General features: G+C 41.5%; 1 protein-coding gene across 1 annotated transcript in view; it reads right to left on the bottom strand.

Annotated features, from left to right (window-relative positions):
• The window catches only part of PRKCA (protein kinase C alpha), a 155,595-nt gene that overhangs the window by 5,966 nt on the left and 126,985 nt on the right, over positions 1–22,644 (bottom strand). Inside the window, exons 8-14 of the mRNA XM_035897710.1 lie at positions 15,289–15,432; positions 14,350–14,523; positions 11,409–11,500; positions 9,684–9,746; positions 9,037–9,175; positions 2,711–2,791; positions 1,080–1,187 (exon numbers count right to left, since the gene is read on the bottom strand). Coding sequence (XP_035753603.1) covers positions 1,080–1,187; positions 2,711–2,791; positions 9,037–9,175; positions 9,684–9,746; positions 11,409–11,500; positions 14,350–14,523; positions 15,289–15,432 — 801 coding nt within the window. The remainder of the gene's footprint in view (positions 1–1,079; positions 1,188–2,710; positions 2,792–9,036; positions 9,176–9,683; positions 9,747–11,408; positions 11,501–14,349; positions 14,524–15,288; positions 15,433–22,644) is intronic.

The raw sequence follows: 22,644 nt of genomic DNA, 5'->3' as shown, positions 1-22,644 counted from the left end.
TTAGCTTTCTGACCTTCCTCTGCATAAGCACCTATCGGAACAGCGGCAAGCAGGAGAGCTGAAAACACGGTAATTAGATCAGGTTCAAACTGTGCTTGAATATATGATTTTCACGACAAGGCATCAATCTGCATGTACTTTATCAAAATAAATCATGTTTTGCTTTTTTTGGCCAGGACGTCTGCACTGGGATAGACTCCAAAATTGGAGCGGTCTTTTCTTTTACCTTGTTGTTCTAAACAGCTTTTCTTTTTCTTGATGATTTTTCCTTAAAAGGATTAATATCCGGCTCATGTACAATACTTCATAAAGTAAATAGCAAATTAACTGACACTAAGTGCGGTGATATTTTATCAGCGTAAGAAAGACATCAAAGTAAGGCTTTACAGACGGTGGTTTGGAAAAGCCGCAGACTGATAGTACTCTAGGGAATCACGTGGAGTCAAGGGAAAGTCAAATGAATTCTTTTTTCCTGAGCTAATCCCCTGAAGTCAAATCTATTCTTTTCCTTAAAATAAAAATTAAATTAACTTAGAATATGAGATAAATTTTAGGCCGCACAGGTTACAACTGGGTCAGGATTTCCCCACGGTTGCCTTGCATATACGCCAAAAATTTTCACATAAGCTCTTCTTTGCCTATGTTTAAAAATGATTCTTATTAATTCTTTTGCTGTGCTGCTGTCATTAGGCATACAGGGCTGAGGACTCGCTGGAGCATCTGGTACCCATCCAAGCTGAGACACCTCCTCAACCCTGCAAACCTGGGGTTGCGCTGCCGAGGGCTGAGAGGCAAGGTGGGTGGAGGCGTTTCACGCCATCGGCCTGTTTATAAATCCTGCTTTGGATTTGGCAGCTACTGATTCTGACATTTGTTCTTACCATAAAACAAGCAGGCACAGCGGGAAGAGCTGAATATTTATCAGTGACACCAAGAGATGAGCACTTCACGACAATATTATAGCTTAGCACAGCCTGACAGTGCCGTTGCACTGCAGTGCCACATCAAAGCCAGACAAATTCAGTTATTCACAAGGATTGCCAGAAAGGAACTTAATGCTAAGGAAGCATCTATCTCACCCCCTTGCAGATGGAGACAGCTTCTTTGGACAGTGATTTTGGATAGGAAACATTATGCTCCATTATGGACTGGAAAAGTTCATCTTCATCTTCTCCATCAAATGGAGGCTGTTGAAAATAAATCACAAGTAAGTTACTTACTGGTTTTGTTGGTGGTTTTTTTTTTTTTTTTTTAATTCTTCACTTTTTATGACATGGCATGACAATATTATGACCACAGGGGGTCAGGTCAAAGGTGCATCCAGCCCAGCAACCTGCCCAAAGAGATCAGTATACAGCAGTGGTACGTGGTGGCCCATATAGAGTGGCCCCATATAGTGGCCCAGGAACACAAACAGTATACAGCAGTGGTACGTGGTGGCCCATATATAGTGGCCCAGGAACACAAACCAAACTTCCAGCCATCTGCAGCTTGGGACCCTCTGACCCTAAAGTTTAGTGTTCATCAGTCTTAGGTAGAAATTGAGGAGAAAAGTTAATTTCTGTCCCCAGCATGGCAACCAGGTTAATGCAATGTGTGCAGGACTATCTTCGTGATCATCTTGAATCAGCTGTTAAAGCTACCGTGCACCAGACAGCCAAAATATTTCAAAGGGTGAAGCTCGGGGACTGTAACTCTCAATTACCTTGTGTTAAGGTATATCCAGTCCTCACTTAATTTCAGTTAAGCTCCAGTTTGTTTTACAAGACATGGCTTTAGACTCTGCTTCTGTGAAGGGGAGACTGTATCACAAGAAAGGGTTCCATTTTATTTTTAAATATAGGTTATGAGGGAAGTGCTGGCGGGCGAGTCCCCAGGATACGGGCACCGTGGAAGGCTCAGCTAATGGTAAATCTCATTTTCTCCAAAGCATTCAGATCCCTAATATTTGCACTACAGACTGTAAATGGTACCAACTGCAATTGCTCCGCTTTAAAAACTTTTAAAATGTCGACTGGAATTTAGTAGAGAAACTATTAAAGGCATTTGTTAAAAATGTGTGTTTTAAGCTTCGAAAATGGATACCTTTCGCTAACACTCACTGCAAGCCGATTGCAGCAATCTTTTCCAACTGAAGACTAACAGAATTCCTTAAAGGTGGTAGTTAACTGCCATTTACCGCAGTACAGGGTTGCTTTTCTACTTCAGTGAGCAGCATCTCATTAACTGTGCAGAATAAGGGGTCCGTAACCAGCATATTTCACGTGGCGAGACCCATACTTTACCTCTAGGACATACAATAGAAAAACTGTATTCTTCTGACCTAACTGCAATGCAGAGCATATACACACTCTTATTATGTCTCCCTGTGGTTTCAAACTCCTAAATGATATTTCCTCCCTTTGACATGCATTTTCCTGCTCAAGTGCCTCCCATTCAATTTTGAAGATGGCTATTTATAACATTATTACAGTACAAAGAAGCCGTATTCAAAGACAGCGCTTGATTATGTGGGTGCAATATAAAGCGCTTAAAGCCTAAAAACATTCTCAGCAGAGTCAGTCAAGGGTACAAGGAGATAATACCAGTATAAAAGGCCCCAAGCTTGTCCCCTAAGCTCTAACGCATTAGGGAGCCTTGAAACAGAGCAGTTTGGAGAGGCAAGGGGAGGTCACAGCAAGCACAGGGGGTGTGGGGGGGTAACTCTTACCTGGCCAGCTAACATCTCATAGAGCAGCACTCCATACGCCCACCAATCCACAGACTTCCCATAGGGCTGGTAAGCAATAATCTGTATAATCACAAAAAAACCCAAAGAAAAAACCCCTATGTTAACTGACACTCAGTTTTGTGACACATTAGGTAAATGGTGACATGCAGAGATGAATGTATTTCCTTGAAAAAGCTCGGAAAGACAATACTGAAATCCTCATTCCAGCTAATCACTGGGTTCAGTGGGAGCTGGAGCATTTTGCAAATGTTAGTCTAAACCTGCCCACGTCCTTTGGTACTCCGCTATCTTGGGAAATGCGGCTCTTAGGGGACCTTGGGACGTGCATCTGAAGGCAGAGAAGGAAGTCCAGCAGCACAGTGTAGGAGACAAGGCAAGAATGTTATCCATCCATTTGTGCCAAAGCTTGAAATCATGAGACTCACTTAACTTACAGATTATTAATAATTAAGCCTTTCTTTTCTTTTCAATATTTATATTTTTGTTCTGCTGTAAAAGGAATCAAAATTTAAGAGCAAAACCCTGAAAAGCTCGGTTACGTTTTCCCAAGTTGCATGATTAATATACTCGTAGTATGAAGCTAGGTACCAGCTACGCAAAATAGAAAGGGGTTTCTGCTGCTCAGCCTAATGGAAATGTCAAGTATTTCGCATCCTCTGGGTTCACATCTGACTCACACAGAAGCACAAATTGAGTTCTGACACAACGAAAGGCTGCAAGAGCCAACAGGACGCAGGTCCCCTCATGCGTCATTTTCTTTAATTGAGGCCTCTTCAGAGATCAGTGTTAATTTATTTAAGAGATGCATTTGGGCGTGCTGTAGAGGAATTTTGAGGTGCAGACGTTCACTCAGATCTCCTTCTCAATAACTGTGAAGGGCTACTGTGAGTCGGAAGGGCTGCAGGACGCCCCAGCCACTGCCCACCCACATGGGGATCCACCAGAGCCTCCAGCCCCAGTGGAACAAGCAGAGAACTGGGGCAGTCACTGCTCCAGATGGGCTTGCATTTATTTTCCTGATTGCACGCGTTCTTATTCTTTGTGAAACAAATCGCTACAAGTACACATCGCATATCCTCAATTTTTTTAGATGTCTGGAAGAGAAGTTGAACCTGCAAGTTTTGTAGTTTCTCAGGAAAAAAAGAGTGAGTCACCAGTTCAATAAAGCAAGACTGCCTGATACAAATAAAATTATAGTCTCTATGTGAATGTATGTTTTTCACTGGCATAACAGCAGCACATGAATTAAAAGTTACTGCAATGTTGCAAGCAAAAGATTTCAAAATCCATCGTGCTTGGAAATGTATTACACAACCAGAGGTAATAACAAGGTTCTCAGCTGGAGGGTCCTACATAAAGGCAGTCTTTATTTGTTGTCTTTTAATGGTAATATGGACTTCAAAATATATATTTGGGACATTTACTTCATATTATAGTGGTTGACATACTTGATTACTCTCCCTTTAATTCCTATCACCAGCAGGTTCCCAGAGGTCTGCTGGAATCAGCGTTGCTTCTTGAAAGACCAAACACTTCCAAAATTTTAACCAGAAAAAACACTGGCCTTTACACACATGAAATGATAGATCATTTCACCCTCAACCCTTCTCTGACAATCTCTCCTTGCCTTATGGAAAAGAGTATTTTATCCAAAAAAAAAGGGGGTATTTTTCAGAAGGTCATTAATTTATAAAGGCCGCAAATGCAATGAAAACACTTCTTTCATTGAACCTTATCACGATGTAGGAAAAGGTGGTATTGCCGATGTCTGCTGCTGCACACCGGAAGTTTTTTTCCTTTAATCCTAATTAAATACACCCAATTGGAATCATCGGCTTAATCCTGGTAAGGATATGATACAAGTGACACACAGAAAAGCAATCTGCCACGTTCGTTCACCAACCTGCATGTCATGCACAGAAACCAGCGCTTCTACTCATGATACTGGGAGCTATTCAAAGCATTAATTGGAAAATGCAAATGAGAGGAAAGAACGCTCACTTCAAGGGAGGAACTACGTGTGGGAGGAAGCAGATGAGTTTTCAATATACAGTCAAACATGCCTTGGTACAAAGTCAGCAAGTTCTAAATGTTGTATTTCCAGTCGTTCCCTCCTCCTCACCCAGAAATCACCACGTATTACCTACCAGCTGCTGCACGCAAAGCCTGCACGGGCCGCCTTGCTGCCAAAATAATCCTATCTGCATCTACAAATGTGGTACCTTTTAGAACAAGGTGAGGTATGCTAACATGACCTCCTGTCCCAGTGCGGCGTGCAGAGCAGAGCCACAGAGGGAGTTCACCTGCCTGGAAATGCAGACCAGTACCCTCACAGAATGCCAGGGGTTGGAAGGGACCTCAGGAGACCACCCGGTCCCTCCCCCCTGCTAAAGCAGGCTCACCCAGAGCAGGGGGCACAGGACAGTGTCCAGGTGGGGGTTGAATATCTCCAGAGAAGGAGACTCCACAGCCCCCCTGGGCAGCCTGGGCCAGGGCTCAGCCACCCTCAAAGGGAAATTCTTCCTCATATTCAACTGGAACCTCTTATGTTTCAGTTTGTGCCCATTGCCCCTTGTCCTGGTGCTGGGCACCACTGAGAAGAGTCTGGCTCCATCCTCGTGACATCCACCCTTAAGATATTTGTACGTGTTGATGAGGTCCCCTCTCAGTCTTCTTCAGGCTGAACAAGCCCAGCTCCCTCAGCCTTTCCTCATAGGGGAGATGCTCCAGTCCCCTCATCATCTTTGCTGCTCTCTTCTGGACTCTCTCTAGGAGTTCCTCATCTTTCTTGAACCAGGGAGCCCAGAACTGGACACAGTGCTCCAGGTGGGGTCTCAACAGGGCCGAGTAGAGGGGGAGGAGAACCTCCCTCACCCTGCTGGCCACGCTCCTCTTAATGTGCTGCTCCTCCAGCTCTGGTCTCTGCTTTCTACTGGCCAGGGAGGAGCAGAAAGTTGATCGGACCCTTCCCCTCCTTCTCCATCATTAACTTAAATGATTGCCTTTTTCATCTCCTATTGCATTTAAAACGTCCCGTTTTCCCTACCTATAACTGTATTTTAAGAGCTCTGCCTTTTCAGGTGCTGGGGATTTGAGAGCTCAGGAGGAATTTCTCTCGTCAAGCCAAACTGGCAGAGGAATGCTGATTGCTTTTTTTTCTTTTTTTTTTCCTTTTTGCCTCCAAGGAAGGCACAGTTAAGAGCAGGACACAGAGATTAATACAAGCAATTTGTAGGAACGTTTAGATCATTGCAGCTTGCAGCTGGTAGGCAGTTGGGATGAAAAGATTATATCCCAGAGGCAAGAGAGAGAGTCTTTTGTGAACGTATCTTATGGCTACTGGAAAAGTTAAAACTCAGTTATTAGAAGAAATAAATATTACTAGCACAAGAAACAGTCAAAGGTACACTTTCCAAACCTTTGCAATACCTATTAGCCTCCCATAATCCCAGCAAATGCAAAGTTAGAACTTAAAAGTTTTGAGGCTATTAGATGGAAGAAAAGGGAAACAGAGTTTCTAATTTAAATTCTTCTGAAATTCAAAATCAGTGCAGCCGCTGCTGCGGGGACGCTGATGGTGGGGCTCAGGACCGCACCACCGTCTGTGATGGCAGGATCCCTTCCCGCTTACCCTCTGGACGTCTGTCTCATCTCCCTCTGTCTCTCTTGACTGGCGACGGAAATACAAAGTATTAATTGATTTCACAGCTATTTTACCTCTCTGACCATAAATATTTAAGTTCAGCACATCAATAAATATTCTCTACTGGATAACCACTTTCTGCCTGGCAGAAGTGGTCAAACCTGGGATTCTACCAGTTCAACCTCTGCACATTTCTCAAACTGCATAGGATAAGAAAATGAATATTAATTCCTGTGCGTTATACACTTAAGTGTGTAAGCGTATACACTTTAGACTGGATCTCAGGAAGATACAATGAGGGTGGTGAAACACTGGCAGAGAGGGGGTGGAGGCCCCATCCCTGGGAACATTCCAGGCCAGGTTGGCCGGGGCTGTGAGCAACCTGCTGTGGTTCAAGGTGTCCCTGCTCCTGCAGGGGGGTTGGGCTGGGTGACCTCTGGGGGTCCCTTCCAACCCAAACCATTTGATGATTCTATGATAATATCAAATGCTAACTTTCCCAATGATTAAAAAAGGAAAGCATTATTTTACAGTACACCAAAGCGTAAAGTCCACTTTGCTGAATCCAGCACCATATTCCCCTGCTTTTCCGGCCGGAGATTGTACGTGTGAAGCCAGCTGAGATGCCCCGGTACGGTCCTTCCAGACGTGGCATCTCTGAACCATGTCTGTGGGTAGTTCATGCGGAGGCACCGCGGGCCCATGCAGACCCCACTACAGTCACAACCTTCTTTCCCAAATACTGACGAAAGAGCTAATTCTCTCTGTTCGAGGGCAACATACTCGCAGGGCTAATCTACTCCAGATACCTTCAACAGTTTGTTTAGATTTAGCTCGTTTATCTCCACCCAGCAGGGAATGGTACCGTGCAAATGCATCCTCATCATAATCTATTATAAATTTATAAATTTTAGCCCACGGAAACAAGCTGAAATGCTCCTGCAAACGAAAAATGAACCTCACTTTGAAGTTCACCACAGACCTAGTTAGCAATCTGTCAGTCACAATAACGTCTTCAGAAACGAAAGAAAATCAGCCAACTAAAAAAAAAAAAAATACATCTGTTTGTAAGATAATAGAAAGACTAATTTCCTCCCAGTTACTGAGTGTTTTGGTAAAAGGTTTAGTTCTTTATATGAAATTCCCAAATAAAGTAAAATAAATCATTTCAACACTGACCCATATTGAGCATTTTGGCACTGACAACACGTTCTTTGGTATTAACTGGCACAAGGCTATTGCCACAGAAAGGACACTTTTTAATTTGTAATATTGGCTTCATTTGTGTTTTGACAGGAGAAAATGAAATACTGCTCTGGTGGTTCTGATATCCTGCTGCAAGCAACAGCAATTTGTGAAAAAACAAGGTTTTATAAACCACAATATTTCACTCTGAAAAGCACGAATTAGCAACTGGAAAAACCCCAAACTATTTTTCATTCCAATTTCACAGAAATGACAAAATTTACCTTAGACGCTAATTTACTTGTCCGTGTATGAATCTCCCATATTCCAACAAACATTCAGTTCCAGCCAGAAATGTTCCAGCCAGAGCTGCCTCTTGCCCAGCACTCAGTGCAACACTGAGTATCTTGGATCAGGATTCAGCCTCCTGCATTCAATTTGCAGCCAAACAAATCAAGACTCTTGAAAGCTCGGTACGCACAAATACCAGATTTTAATATTCATATATTTGAATCATTTCCAAATCACCACATGTGCTTGCTTTTAATGTTTTATACCTAAACTATCGAAATACAAATCATATCCAGACTAAAAATCTTAACTCTAAGCTTGTATTTATGCCAGTGCTTTAATGTAGAACTGTGTTTCTCATGATCAAATTTGCCTTTTAGACCCACTGCAGTCAGGTTCATGTTTGAATGTGATTTTCAAGGGCTCGGATGCAGCACGGGTATCGCCAAGTCACAGAAAACTCAAGGCAAGTTACGGATTTATTATGTCAACTCAACTCAAGCCCTGACCCAGGCTTTGTTGAGGCTTTCAATGAGCAGACCTTTCCTGAGATCAAGAGCAGTAACTCAGGACACCTATGTACCATTTGTACGATACGGCCTGGAAAGGACTACAGTAGTTTTGCAGGGAGGTCAGCGAAAAGCGTCAAGACCTCGTGAGTCCCTTCCCAAAAATCAATGAGTGGTTCGTGCCTTCCTGAAAATGCCAAACAACCCTTTCGATATCTGTATTTTGGCAGCTGTGTGAGCCTATGCAGAAATACATTAAAGCGGCAATATTTGCTCCCAAAAAAATGTTTGCTGACCTCATCAACAACCTCAGCAACACCCATGAGGTCTCTATGACTTCACAAATCGAAGCATGAATTTTAGTATAACAACATTATTTCCAGGCTACAAATTTAAAATCACAAAGTGGTGATCCTGCCTTATGAGTCTGTTGCCAGCGTGAACAAAACCTGAAGCACCGTTCTCATAAAAAGTTAGCTTTTCAATCCATTTGTTAGAAATAGTGAAGTGTTATCATTAATATTGTATTAATTCACAAAATTATTCAATATACCTGCAGAAGTATAAATGGTACCATCCACAGAGTATCCAGACTTACAGCGATCAAAACGTGGTGGTGTAAAATGTGCGTAGGGACAATTTGAGATTAAAAGGTTCTTGAAATGGTAAATATTTACCTCTGGTGCAATGTAGTCTGGAGTGCCACAGAAGGTCCTGGTTGTTACTCCATCTAACATATGTTCTTTGCACATTCCAAAATCAGCAATTTTAATGTGTCCTTCCGAATCCAACATCACATTATCTAATTTCAGATCTCTATGAAGAATCACAGTAATTTAATGTTAATGTTTAGGGTCAACTAGGGCCAACTTATCTACTGCTAGGTCTCGGTGAGGAATATGAGTAGCTCTCTGGGGGGCGGAGGGGACGGGGCTGCACATGCACGGCAATCGACAGTCCAGACGGAGCCGGGCACCTCGCTGCAGATACAAGCCCTGAAACTGGACAATTAATCAAGAGGGAGATGCATATGACCACGAGCACACTCACACTGAGATGATTAAACATCACGCAGGAAGGCATAAGATCAGGTGTGACGCTTTCAAGAGTTTTCAGCTGAGTTGGGCAGAGCACAGACACCAGAACAGCTCAGGTAAAGCAGTGGCTTTGGTTCACAGCGCACTAGCACCAACACCACAAAAATAAATGCTATGGTGATTGCTTTTTATAAAATATTTTAAAAATGCACTGAAACCTTAAAGAAACTGATCCTTTTGGGGTTTTAAAAATAGTTCAGAGATTACTTATGTCAGATTATACTCACCTATAAATAATCCCTCTGTTATGGAGAAAGAATAACCCAACTGAGATCTCAGCTGCATAGAACCTGTATGAAAAAAAACCCAACGGATTTCTTATTGCCTCATGATTTCCTTCTGACAAAATATTTTGGAAACGCATCATGGTAAAGAACGATAGTATAATAGCATATAAAGCATATAATATAGTGTGTGTGTATATATATAATATAGTGTATGTATATTAAAGTATAAAAATATATATTACAGGTAGATGACATAAAAGACGCCTCACTTCAATTTGCCTTTAACAGACACACTTCGAGTATTTGATGATAAAATAATGCAGGTTTTTAAAAAAACAAACTGAAAATGTCTCCCTAGACCACAAAGAAATGGTGCAGCTGGAGCACAGCATTTCACTGCACTGATCTGAATCTGCCCGCAAAGCTCGTTATCTCTAATCACATACCAATGCTGAATTCAGGATGCAGCTCAATTTACATTGCAATTCATATGGCCTGAAATAATTTGCAGAAATAGTATTCTTTTATACAGGCTGTTAATGGATTAATTACATAAAGCTAATTAAAATGATTACCGTATAAAATATAATTGCTGAATGTAGTTAAAGGATATATAATATTGATGGATGTTTGAAGCCAGTGGCTGTGGAACTGTGCAAATTATATGCAAGAGGATTATTTAAAGATTAGATTAATTTTTCGGCTAGCAGAAGGGAAAGGAAAGCTTAGCTCTGAAACACTTGATCAGAGGTGTCGGTGTGTGCTGGATGGAATATGCTCCGCGGGCGGAAGCCATCGTAAAGCACCAGTTTGCAAGGGGTGTTGGCAAGCGACGTTAGCTGGGAGTCAAGGATGATCCGACACCGTCAAACTTTTCTTTAGTGAGGTGTTGAAATGTTGTTTTATATCTCAAACACTTCTATTTAGAAGGCCTCTCATTTAAACCAGCCCCCGTTATTTAAATCGAAAGGAGCAATTATTTTAGCTGAATTCTTTAAACAGTTGGTCACACTTGATTTTAAAGTTTCATTGGTAAATGAATTACGAAACACTAATAAATGATGAGATGCTGTGAGCGTGACTAAAATGGCACTGATGGATCTATGCCCATTGGAATATGCCACGGATCATTATCGGTTGCCCACTGGCCAGACGTCCAGTTACCTAAAAGCGATCATGTATATAAACAACTTCTAATCATTTATTAACTGCTCAAAAATAAAACTTCTATAAAAAAGTAGGATCACAGAAATTTTTATAAGCTATACACTGAATTTATCTTGTATAAACTATAATTTATATTGCAATGCTGAGTCCATTTGTATTGCCTTTCCCTATAACATTAATTCAAACTGAAATGTTCTACTCTTTTTTTTTTTTTTTTTTAAATTCGCTTTTAAAAACAACGCCAGAATACCAAGTAACATCTTTAATTTCCTGTTGCCTTGTTTAAATTCTTGTCACTTTTGAAGTCGGCATTGCATGCCTTTGTTTGTGCTGTATTTTTGAATAAAAAGGCATAGCTATCTTTTGGGTCTACGTGTGCAAACAACATTTTTAAAATAAACTTCAGCTCTTGGGCCTTAATAAACACCATCAAACGCGGACAGCCTGGACTTCACGCTGAACCTGGGAAGACTCTACTAGACAGTGTGATAAAGAAACCTAATCCTTGTAGAGTATAAAATTAAGATGATGACGTGACTTAAATATATAAGCACTCACACTGCTTGTGGCTCCTTAAATTTTCCCACTTGCTGAATGTGATACATGAGATCACCACCATTCACGTACTCCATAACAAAATACAGGCGGTCCTAGGATAAAGTATTAAAGACACACAAAGACATTAGAGAAAATATTAGATATGCATTGATCAGCAAAAAAAGCCACTAATATGTTGTTATAAAGCTTTTAAGACTATTGGGACTGGTTGTACATTCTGGCCAAGTTGATAGATCAGGAAATGGAAGTGGAATGTTTCATAAAATCTGCAAGAGTAAATGACTGATGGGATCTGTCCAGTTTTGCCAATTTTAGTGACGCACTTTTATATATAATTTGTCTACAATGGTTTCCGTGATTATTCACTTATAGTTCTGTCTAAAAAATCTGTCTCTCTAAAAATAAATGTAAAAAAAAATTAAAGATGGTTGAAAATTCTTGCTCTGAGGCCATTTCTAATCCTTCATAATAAGTTTTCCTTTGGAAGATGGGAGGTATTAAAAATAGATTATTTTAATTATTAAAAAGAGTCAAGAAGAACAGTAGTTGTAGGGTTTACAAAAGCATCTGGAACCTTTACAAGTGACACTAAATTACTTTCTCGCAGGCACACATTTCAGCCAGGGGAAGATGGCAATAAGGTATTTTGGAGGGAGATTTTTCTCGCACGGTGAGGACTTGTAAAGGCCATATCCAGGTACCTCAAATAAAATGTAACCATAACACATTTGAGTGCACTGTAGCATTTTCCCTCCTAGTGACCTTCAGACAATAAGACTTAAAACAGTCGATCTGGCCCCCAGTTTTCCGTGGACTGAAACTGAGCTCTTCCAAGGGACTTCACTAAGAACACATTTGTTTACAGTCCACAAACACTTTTGATTTAGGATGGATGATTTTGGCCACCTCACGCTGAAAATTCTGGTGGACAACACTATGGTGAGCTTCCCTTCTGCAGTTATAACACGATCCAGACAGCATCTAAGATGCATTAATAGTCTTCCTCCCCATTATGGAAGACTGATTTTCCTTTAGATATTTCAGAGAGAATCATTATCCTGAAGTATCTGTAGAAAAGTTCTGATCCAATATTCTGATGGGAAAGAGGCTCATTACTAAGATGCTCGCATTCCATCTCTACTCCCCCTCTTCCTTTCAGGAGCATTGACTGAAAGTCTCTAATTGCCCGGTAACTAAGACTTCAGAACATTAACATACATTTTAAAGCTGTGATTTCCTAAGCTGGGTCCAACAGACAAGCCATGGGCAAACTGTTTAATTGGCCAGATTGGATTTATAAAATTTAGATTTTTGTATGAATTGTCTTACTGTAAAATCCATGGCAACAGAAGCCTGCAGCTAGAAGCACTAACAAAAAATAATCGATTTTCCCTATGGTCACACAGTTTATGCTTTTTCTTCTCCTTCATATACAATTTCTCATTTTTGTAGATAATATTAATCCTTCAGAATATTTCATAGCACCAAGTGCAAACCACTCAACTCGCAGGAAAACACTATGTAAATTAGGCAAAGGTGTTAATGATTTATCTAGGCCTTTATGTTGCTCTTGTACATGATAAAACAAAAAAATTATACCGTAAATACTAAAAACTCCAACTTTTTTCCTTCATTCCCCTTAGCCAGAAGCCACTAGATATTTATACTCTTAAGATTTTACATTTAAAATGTATTTGCTCAAAAGAAAGATAAAATTAAACTAAGTGCTTTTTCATTTACTGATGACACCAAGCTTTTTGGCTATTAATGAAGTTATAAAGAATGAGAGGGAGATAGAAGTCTATTTCTCACTAGGACCTCTCTTCTCTCATTACAAGCATCTTCATGTTGTAAGTAGAGGCAGAAAAAATATCTTAGAAAGCAGGAATTACCGAGTGCAATAGTTCCCAGATTCTGATTAATTATGTGTACAAATCTGTTGCATTCTGGCCATTTTTTTCTCAGAGATTTGTAGACGCTAAACAGAGTTTGAAAATGCCTCTACCAACATAGACAATTATGCTACGCAATGGTGACAGGATGACGTGGCTTGTTTGTGGGATATTACAAAGTTATTACTTCTAACGAACTGCCTGCTATTTGTTTGTTTTTAGACTAAAAACCATCACCAATGAAAGAGGTAAAAGATATGGAATAGTCAAGTGGAAAAACGACATATGTCACCCCATTAAGCTACAACCCGCCCCTGGGGCACGAGTTCAAGGCTGTTGTCGTAAGATGGCTACAAGGTGAGACAAGAAGAGCCTTAATTTCTTGGGAATAAAGACCTCTGCCTAGCTTGGAACATTTGGAGCCAGGTCACTAGTGCCAGAGCGTACCCATGCCAACTCTGAGCACACGGAGTGCCAACTGCCTACCACGCGGCTTTCCACGTCATCCAACAGACTGGTACGGTGCCCCTGGATTGTCCAATCCACCCTGCAGTCTGCCTCTGGGAGATGTTTTGCCGTGGGGAAATGTCCACTTCACGTATTTATAGGGAAGGAAGGAAAAAAACCCAATGCTTTCCTCTGGGCCAGAAAACAAAATTAAATCCATCACCATTGATTCCTGACTAATCACCTCATGATATAACAACAGCCATTAAGACTTTTCAAGTAGTATCCTCAGATCCTTACAAGTATTTATGAGCCTTTGGGAATATGGGCTTAAGGGTCTGACTTAGCAAAGAAAATGTTATTCAATTTATGAATTGTCATACTGGCCTGCTTGAATTACTGTATGAAGAAAAATCTTTAAGCCTAGGTTTTATGTTTAAAATACAAGGGATAATTACATGGGGTATCTCTCACTTCACCATTTTCTCTGTGCAGAAGCTATCATCTATAGGTTGGATGATAATAAATGTTACTGAACTGATAAAATCCATGATCACATAGTACGGAAAACATCAGGGTGGCAAGAAAGACAGCTCACGTACAACTGTTTGGAAACAAGAGTGAAGCTGTGTCAGGAACGGTGGTTTATCTTGCAATGCCAGGACTCGTTTTTCAACCATTGTACATTCAACATCATCATCCTGAATCACCACATCTTTTTTCAGTATTTTGATTGCATAGAGCTCCTCTGTCCCTTTCCTGTCTGCCAGCATCACCTGCACAAAGAGAAACAAGAGGGTGAAAATCTTCCTACCTGCCAAGGAGGGAAGGTGACTCATATGCCCGAAGATTTGTATAGATGGCAATCCAGCTTTTCCTTTCATTGGTATAGACTAACTTGATTAAAACTCCAAAAATATCATCATTACTCACCCACTGCAATGAGCTGTACCAGTCATTTCAGACAAAGCCTGTGCCAAAACCCTCTGGTTAATCGCAGGCACATTGCCAACAGGCGGCTAAAATGTCCCAGGGGACTTCTTCAGTAAAGGGCACTTTATCATATAAGTGGTTGTTCAAGCAGACAGAAAAATAGCAGTCCTTTCTTTCAGCTAACAGATTTCAGACATTTATATACACACACTATTCCTGTTTTTTCCCAATATTCAGCCTTACCAATGCTGGTGACTTCCAGAACTGGCAGAGTGACCTAGGTAGTAAAGCCAGAAAAGTAGACTTAATTTCTTTGAAACTGCCAAGAAGTGAGGATCTAAAAGGTAGCAACTGTTTCTTACGTCCTGCCCAACAATCTGAGGTTTTTTTTTCATTTTTATTTTTTCAAGAAAACTGCCCAATCATGACTGAAGCCTGCTAGTCCTTAGGGAATCACCCCACTTCATGTTAAGAAATCCTCCCTCAAAAACGTGCATCCTTTTGACTCTGGATTTTGCTTCTTAGAGAATTATTTATTCATTCTTCCTCAAGAAAAAAAAAAGAAAGAAAAAAAGAATGTGAGCAGAATAGTTATGAAGAATTCCTACCTTCCCAAAGCTCCCTTTTCCAAGAACCATGAGAAAGTTGAAATCTGTCAGCTTCACCCTGTCCAGATTGTTGGATGGCACACTTGAGTTCTTGTCTTCTGTTGGAGTAATGACTTTGTTACCAGCTGGCCCAAGTTTGGCTTTCTGAGGAACATACACACACATACACACACAAAAACAGGGGAGTAAGAAGAGTAGCCCTTTTTCTTGGCCGAATGGATCATTGGGTGAAGGTTAGAATTGGAGACGACCATATCTGAGGTGGCATTCCCAGGAGAAAGGCTGCATAGCAAAATTTGCACAGACACAACTTCAAAGACTCATTCCAACAATACTTTCGAAGTTATTGAGCGAATTAAAGTAGAAAACTGTGTTCATGTATAACCAGATAAAAGCAGATATACTTATCTGGTTAGAAGAGCAAAACCAAAGCAAAAACCAAAGCCAAAGAAAAAAATAACTTATTTTCATGCCAAAAGCAGGCTTATCCCGTGTTTTTGTTTTGAAATACAAAAAATGCTTTTCAAAAATGTCATGCTATAATCTACACACAGTATTTTAGGGTATCAACAGTCTCTTCAATACATTCTCTTTTAAAATGTAATTCTTAAAGATACTGCACAGCAAGAGTTAGGAAATCTTTGACATGCATTACGAAAAATAACCTATGTTAAAAAACCTACAACACGAGAATTAATGCAGATGAACATGTCCGCTTTCAAACCAGCAATACAATCAACTCTGATTTTCAATCAAGTGTTGATCTGGAAAAGGGAGATGGGAAATATTACACACAAAGGTTCTGCCTTGGCAAGGCCGTCTGGTTTGCAGAAGGTTGTAACGGTCTCAGTATTTCATATGAGACACCGTATAATTGCTCAAGTGAGTTGCCTTTCAAATCTCAAAGTTAATAGAAGAGAAAAAAGTAAGACTCACCAAAAGATAACGCAGGCTACAACATAACATCCCTCTTTTTCTCAAAACAATCCCATATACCAGCAGAAGCAAAATAGGTTTAATAATACTTTGGGATGTGCTTTCCCTGCACTTATCTAGTGTGTTGGTCCGGTAAATAACCTCTAATATAGCTAATTTACTTTGGGCTATTGACGTACGCTTGACATTTAAGGATAACTGCTGTTCTCACTGCACTGCAAAAGGACAGTATTTGCCCATTATCACTGTTTTACAGATAAAGAAAATTACAGAAATTAAACTTTATTCAAAGTCACACAGTAAATCACCTGGCCTGACATATACCTTTGGCAGCCTCGCTGGAAACTTGAAGGTACAAACTTTCCCCTTCCCAGACAAGTTTAAAAGCGTAAGGTTGAAAGGGATGACTCGATTCACGGGCTCCAGCCTTGTACTACTGCAGGCAGCAATGTCAAATAATCCTCTGATAAAATAACCACACGTCACTTGAAAAGCACATTCAGATTGGATGACTCTTATACCCTGCCACAGGGATATGAATTTTGGCAGTTTTGATATCTCTTTTATTATTATTATTGTAATATGGCTTAAAATGTGGAATTTCTTCCACCATTATTACTTGCTTGTATGAAAGCAGCACTTGGAGATGCTAATCAGGACCATGTGCTGTGCAAATGCTTAGGAAGAGCCAGGCCTGGGTGCCAGCCTAAGTCCCTGATTCTGCAAGGGATGGCCCCTTGGCAGATCCGGCTGCTGGGATAAATCCAGTGTCTGTAATGGAGCTCTTTGTCGGGACAAAGCTCCTTTCAAGGCCACAATACAAGATTGAGCCATAAGCAGAACAAGTTAAAAAAAAAGAAAAACCCTAATATCCTTTATTTGTACAAGACAAAGACATGGTTTAAAGGAGCAGCTTTGCTGGCAATGTCCTTGTGATGCTCTCGCATGTGGGATCTCAGATAAAAGATCCTGCTCTTGTGATACAAGAAGCAATTTCAATATCTGCCTTTTCACCACGCAAGGGAGATCCAAATCAGGCACTGAATGGAAAACACTAATTTTATTTCTTATATTTTAAACCCACTGGGTAGGCTGTCGGCAGCCTGTGTGAAAAATGTTATCATTCAGAACAACAGATGAAATTTTGCTCCAAGGCAGTTGTCTCTCCGGGTATAAACCTGCCCTGCAGTGCTGCAATCCCAGGCTTGGGGGGTGAACAGCACTTTTTCCAAGAAAAAAAAAAACCAACCCAAACCGAGCAGCAGCTTCATCAGCAGGCTCCTGTGCCCTCTGCCGGCTCCCAGAGCTGCCAGCACCGCGCTTGCTCGGATCAAACACATGCGAGATGAAATTGTCAGGATCTGAAGGCGGCACCTTAAAATAATATTAGAGAACCAAGCCAAGGCTGTCTGCAGCCTCACAAGAAAACGCATAGATTCAAGAAGCTACAGAGAAATACTCCTCTACTTCCATCGTTCATCTTTTTAAAATTTGATGTCGCTCTCAATTTGGTCATTTCTTTTTTGACGCGGCAGATTTTTAAGGAGAACATCAGGTGCCTCCCGGTTGCTCAGGTGGGCTTCTGTGCCATCTGCCCTGGCAACGCAGGCAGGGGTTTATCAGACCGCACCTCGGCTGGGAGCCACGCGTGCGGATGGGGAGCTGGCACCCCCGTTCTCGCATCCCTAGTGCTGAGCTACCTCGGTGCGTTAGCCTGTACACCGGCACGTGCAAAGAGAGAACCCTGCTGCAAACCCTATGTAAGAAAACGTAGGAAAATGGCATCCATGTATGTAAGGAAAATGGCATCCACAAAATGCTGGAGAATGACCAGGCTAACTCAACACAAGCACACAGACCCGGGTGGAATGACCTAATGACCTTATTAAATTACCATAAACTTATCAAAGGTCCGTATTTCCCTTCGGCTAGGCTGCCGACCAGTTGATCACGAGCATGACGAAAAAAGTTTTTCACATTTAGCACGTGAATTCCTTTTACTGCCTTTTTGGCTTAAGGTCCTAGTGAAAATATAGTGGGAATTTCAAAGCTGGCAAACATGTATGGGGAGGCACCCCCCTCCCATCCCCCCCCCCAAAAAAAAACCCCAAACCAAACAATTATAACCCAAACGAAAACATTTCACAGATGATCCATTAAGAGCTTCCCCAAACACTACTACAACATGTTTCAAAGATGACTTTGCCACTTTGCCTCAGGCATATCATTTTGTCATCGTTTTAGTACTAGAGAAATTTCCAGGGCTACTGGAAAAAAAAAAATCAGGCTATGGGCATGGAAATAAAATTAGATAAACGTGGTCAAGCCATTATGGATGCTACCAGTGCGACCAAGTTTTTGATGGGACAGCAAGACATCTTTATGAAATAAACCCTGAGAGATCTAGTACTCATTACCTGTCTTCAAGAATTAGCTGCTGTGTATGTTCCAGGTTATTCAATTCATCCTGAAGTACAAACCTAAACCAAAACATCTCTTATTAAGCTTCCTGGAAGTTTCTACACTCAGCAGAAATGTCACAACTCATCACTAAAAATTGATGTTGATGGATTTAAGGAAAGCCTTTAACCTTCCCCTTTTATTACAGAACTTAACCCAGAATACGGGGCAAGACAAAAGTATTTCAGAAACTCAACTAATGATTTCTGGTTATGATTAAAGGATTAAGAAAATGTCTTCAAGTATCAAAATCGCTTTACATTAAACTACAGAACACCTACAAAGTGAAAGAACATTGTGCCTTACCACACATGAAGAACAATTTATATATTTTGGATACTTCAGACAGGGAACTACAAACTAAAATTACTGTTAAAATACAGTCCAGGAGAGGAGCACAATAAAAATAAATGTACTAGATAAAACATTACATTACCAATGCATTTTGATTTGCATTAATGAAACGTAAAGTCACACCCATTACTTTCACCGTCACCTCTGCAACCAGGATCGCCCGTGAGGAACAGCTTTACTGTTTATTAGGAGGGAAGAAAACCTGTTTGAGGCTTATGCTCTGTGAAGGCCAACTTAAACACTAAAAATAGGTCAGATAGTGGATAGAAGTCATTTCCAGAGCTCCTGGGAATGCTGTTTCAACAACAGGACTAACCAGAGAAGAATCATAGAATCGCTTTGGTTGGAAAAGCCCTTTAAGATCATCCAGTCCAACCTTTAACCTAACCCTGCCATCCCACCATTAAACCCTGTCCCTAAGCACCTCATCTACCCGTCTTTTAAATCCCCCCAGGGATGGGGACTCGACCCCTTCCCTGGGCAGCCCATTCCAGAGCCTGACAGCCCTTGCGGGGAAGAAATTTTTCCTAATGTCCAACCTAAACCTGCCCTGGCGCAACTTCAGACCATTTCCCCTCGTCCCATCACCCATTACCAGGGAGAAGAGGACAACCCCCACCTCACTACAGCCCCCACCTCCTGTCAGGGAATTGTAGATGGCAATAAGGGCTCCCCTCAGCCTCCTCTTCTCCAGACCGAACACCCCCAGCTCCCCCAGCCGCTCCATAAGCCTTGTGCTCCAGCCCCCTCCCAAGCTTTGTGGCTTTCCTCCAGACATGCTCCAGCAACGCAACGTCTTTCTTGTAGTGAGGGGCCCAAAACTGAACACAGTATTCAAGGGGCGGCCTCACCAGCACCGAGTACAGGGGCACGGTCACTGCCCTGCTCCTGCTGGCCACACTATTCCTGATACAAGCCAGGATGCCATTGGCATTGTGTGTAAGGATTTGATGCAGAGCTTTACCCACACTAACACGAAGAGCAGGGCATTGGACCCGGGACACACACACAGATCGAGGCACCCAGCTGTGATACCACTGACAGATGTCTCGTTCCCCAATGCTGACACTGTTCAATGCTGTCCACATCTTTCTGGATCTTGCACAGACCCATCATTTTCCTCTTCAAGCTCTGGCCTTATAAATAGACCGAGAAATGTATTTTCTCAGGTGTTTATCTAAACAAACTCTCTTTTTTGAAGAGGATCAAGTTTTCTTACAGTTGGATATGGCTGGCAAACACCCGGACCAGACAGAGAGGTACATCTGAAAGGAGGAAGAGTAACCAGAATCACAGCCTACTGGCTGCTGTCTCACAGGAAAGTGCGTTTCATAAAAAGCAGTTCTAACAGATTTGCTTAAAATGTTCCATGTTATTTTGGGACCTACCCATCCTTACAGTTCAAACCATTTTATTGATTTTATACATTAGTTGGGTTTTGGTTTTTTTTTTTCCCCCCCCCAATAGCAGGAAAACCTTAGCTTGCTAAAAATTGTCCACAAACTCTTTTACAATGAAGAGCTAGTTTTATTCAGATTAGTCAAATGTAGGGTCCAATGACTGGTAATACTTATACATCTTCTTTTACCAGTCGTAGAGGCAGAGCACAAAATGGCTGTTTTCATTTCTGGGCACCCACAGCCAGCGTTCGTTAGCGTATTCTCCTAAGGTCAAGACCAGGAACCTCTCACGGAGCTCCACCATGAGTTCTACATCTGACATGCCTTGAATATTGCAGAGAGCAAGTGTCATGCATCCAACATACTCTCCCAGATTCCCGGAGCAAAACCAGTTTTGCAACTACAGAAGGGACATAAATTCAAATGATTCGTAAAAGTTTACTGAAAAAGAGCAATATTTTGCCTCTTCCTACCATGACTAAGGTTGGAAATTAGCAGAATTCTACTTGAATCCACCTATGGTTTTTGCTGATGTTAAAGCTTGCTGAAGTTGAAGATGGCATTCCAGGCACTAGATTAATTTCCAATTTACATTCAGACTGTTTGGCTCACTAGCTTCGATAAAAACACAATGTTGTTACCACAAAGCCAGCTTGCAGCAAACAAACCAGGAAAACAGTATGTTAGAGAGGAATTAGTCTGCAGTGGTAGCAGAAGAGTTAATCTTAAAAGAAAACAAGACATGCACATCATCTTACTTCCTCTGGTTTGGACGCACCTTATCTCGGCCAGTCCTCTTACCCTGAAACCACAGCGAGACACACTTTATATATTCAGCCCAAATGCACTTCTCCACGGAGCGCTACAGAAGTTACAGCGTGTTACACTGGAGAGTCTCTTGGAGTCTGGTATGTGCTTTTTGGAAAAGGTATCTTCAGTTTTGCAGTAAAAACGCTTTGAATTTATTTTTAATCTAAGTGTAACAATGGTGCTTTTAGTTCGATATGAAAAAAAAAAAAAGTCTTCACCAAAACCTAATGAGAAGTGTAACACAAAGAAGAAAAAGAAGTCATTTAGGGAATCGTAATCTGGCACTGCACTCGGTTTTCAATCACAGCAAACCTTCTCATGGAGTCTTTTTGAAACCTTCTGATTTTTTATTGTGAAGGCAATCTAATAGGACACAACAACAGGTCTGAGCATTGGCGTTTCTGCCTTCTAGTTATTAACTATAGTTCAGAAACTTAAGAATTACGGAGCAAAAAGACTGAATCGGTCATTTTTCTCATTAGCCAATAAACAAAATTTGTGAAGCATTAAAAAAAAAAAATCTACACTATTCACATTCCTACCCTCAATCTCTTCAGGGCAATGAGCTACATATCGTTACGTCGATGCTTTAACACCTTGTATCGCTCACCTTCATCAATTTTCTTCTGCTGCTGTCTGCAACGCTCAGTTCACTAAGATTGGGCGCGTTCCCATATGGAAAACGAACTCTGGGTTCCAAAACTGCCCAAACTTGGTGCCACACCCCACCACCCTCCAAGCACAGCTTCAGAGGGAAAAACCCCACATCACCGCCCACGAAAAACCATTCGAGCCCACAGAAGGCCTTGCGAGTGCCGTTCGCTAGAGGATGTACTTCTCAGTTGCCAAGGCAACTTGCTCTTAGCAAGTTCACAGATGCCCTTCGGGGAGATCTCTCGGTAACAAGTTTTCAAGAGGAGAAAGCGATAAATGAAAAAATATTTAACAACAACGCTGAATTCCCATCACGTGTGTGGAGGTATGTACACATACAGCACACGCAACTTCTGTTTGGAAACAGCACGCTTATCGTCGCGTTTCGTCTGGTACTGGCTCTGCTGACACCTGCCAGGAAAAGAAATCGAGAGCTTCGTTCCCGGCAGTGGAGCCTCCTCAAGACTCACAGCTCTGCTTCCCATCACACACCAGCATCCGCTCCCCTCTCCTGCAGCAGGTTCCACCTAGCGCCGACTGCTTCACCCAGGCAGCCGTAAATTGCAAACGAATGAGCTGACAACAGAGGACAGCACTGGCTTCAGTCTCCGTTGGAAAAAAAAAAAAAAAAAAAAATCAAATCACAATTTTGATAGCACGAGGGTCAGCAGCCTAAGGACTGACTGAGCAGACTTGCTGCAGGCTTTATCTGGGGTCCCAAGACTTTCTTGATACCCATGGA

The sequence above is a fragment of the Egretta garzetta genome, unplaced genomic scaffold (assembly GCF_000687185.1).
Source record: "Egretta garzetta isolate BGI_Z169 unplaced genomic scaffold, ASM68718v1 scaffold787, whole genome shotgun sequence".
Lineage (NCBI taxonomy): Eukaryota > Metazoa > Chordata > Aves > Pelecaniformes > Ardeidae > Egretta > Egretta garzetta.
Note: the sequence above shows the minus strand (reverse complement) of the source record. Positions and strands in the feature narration are given on the sequence as shown.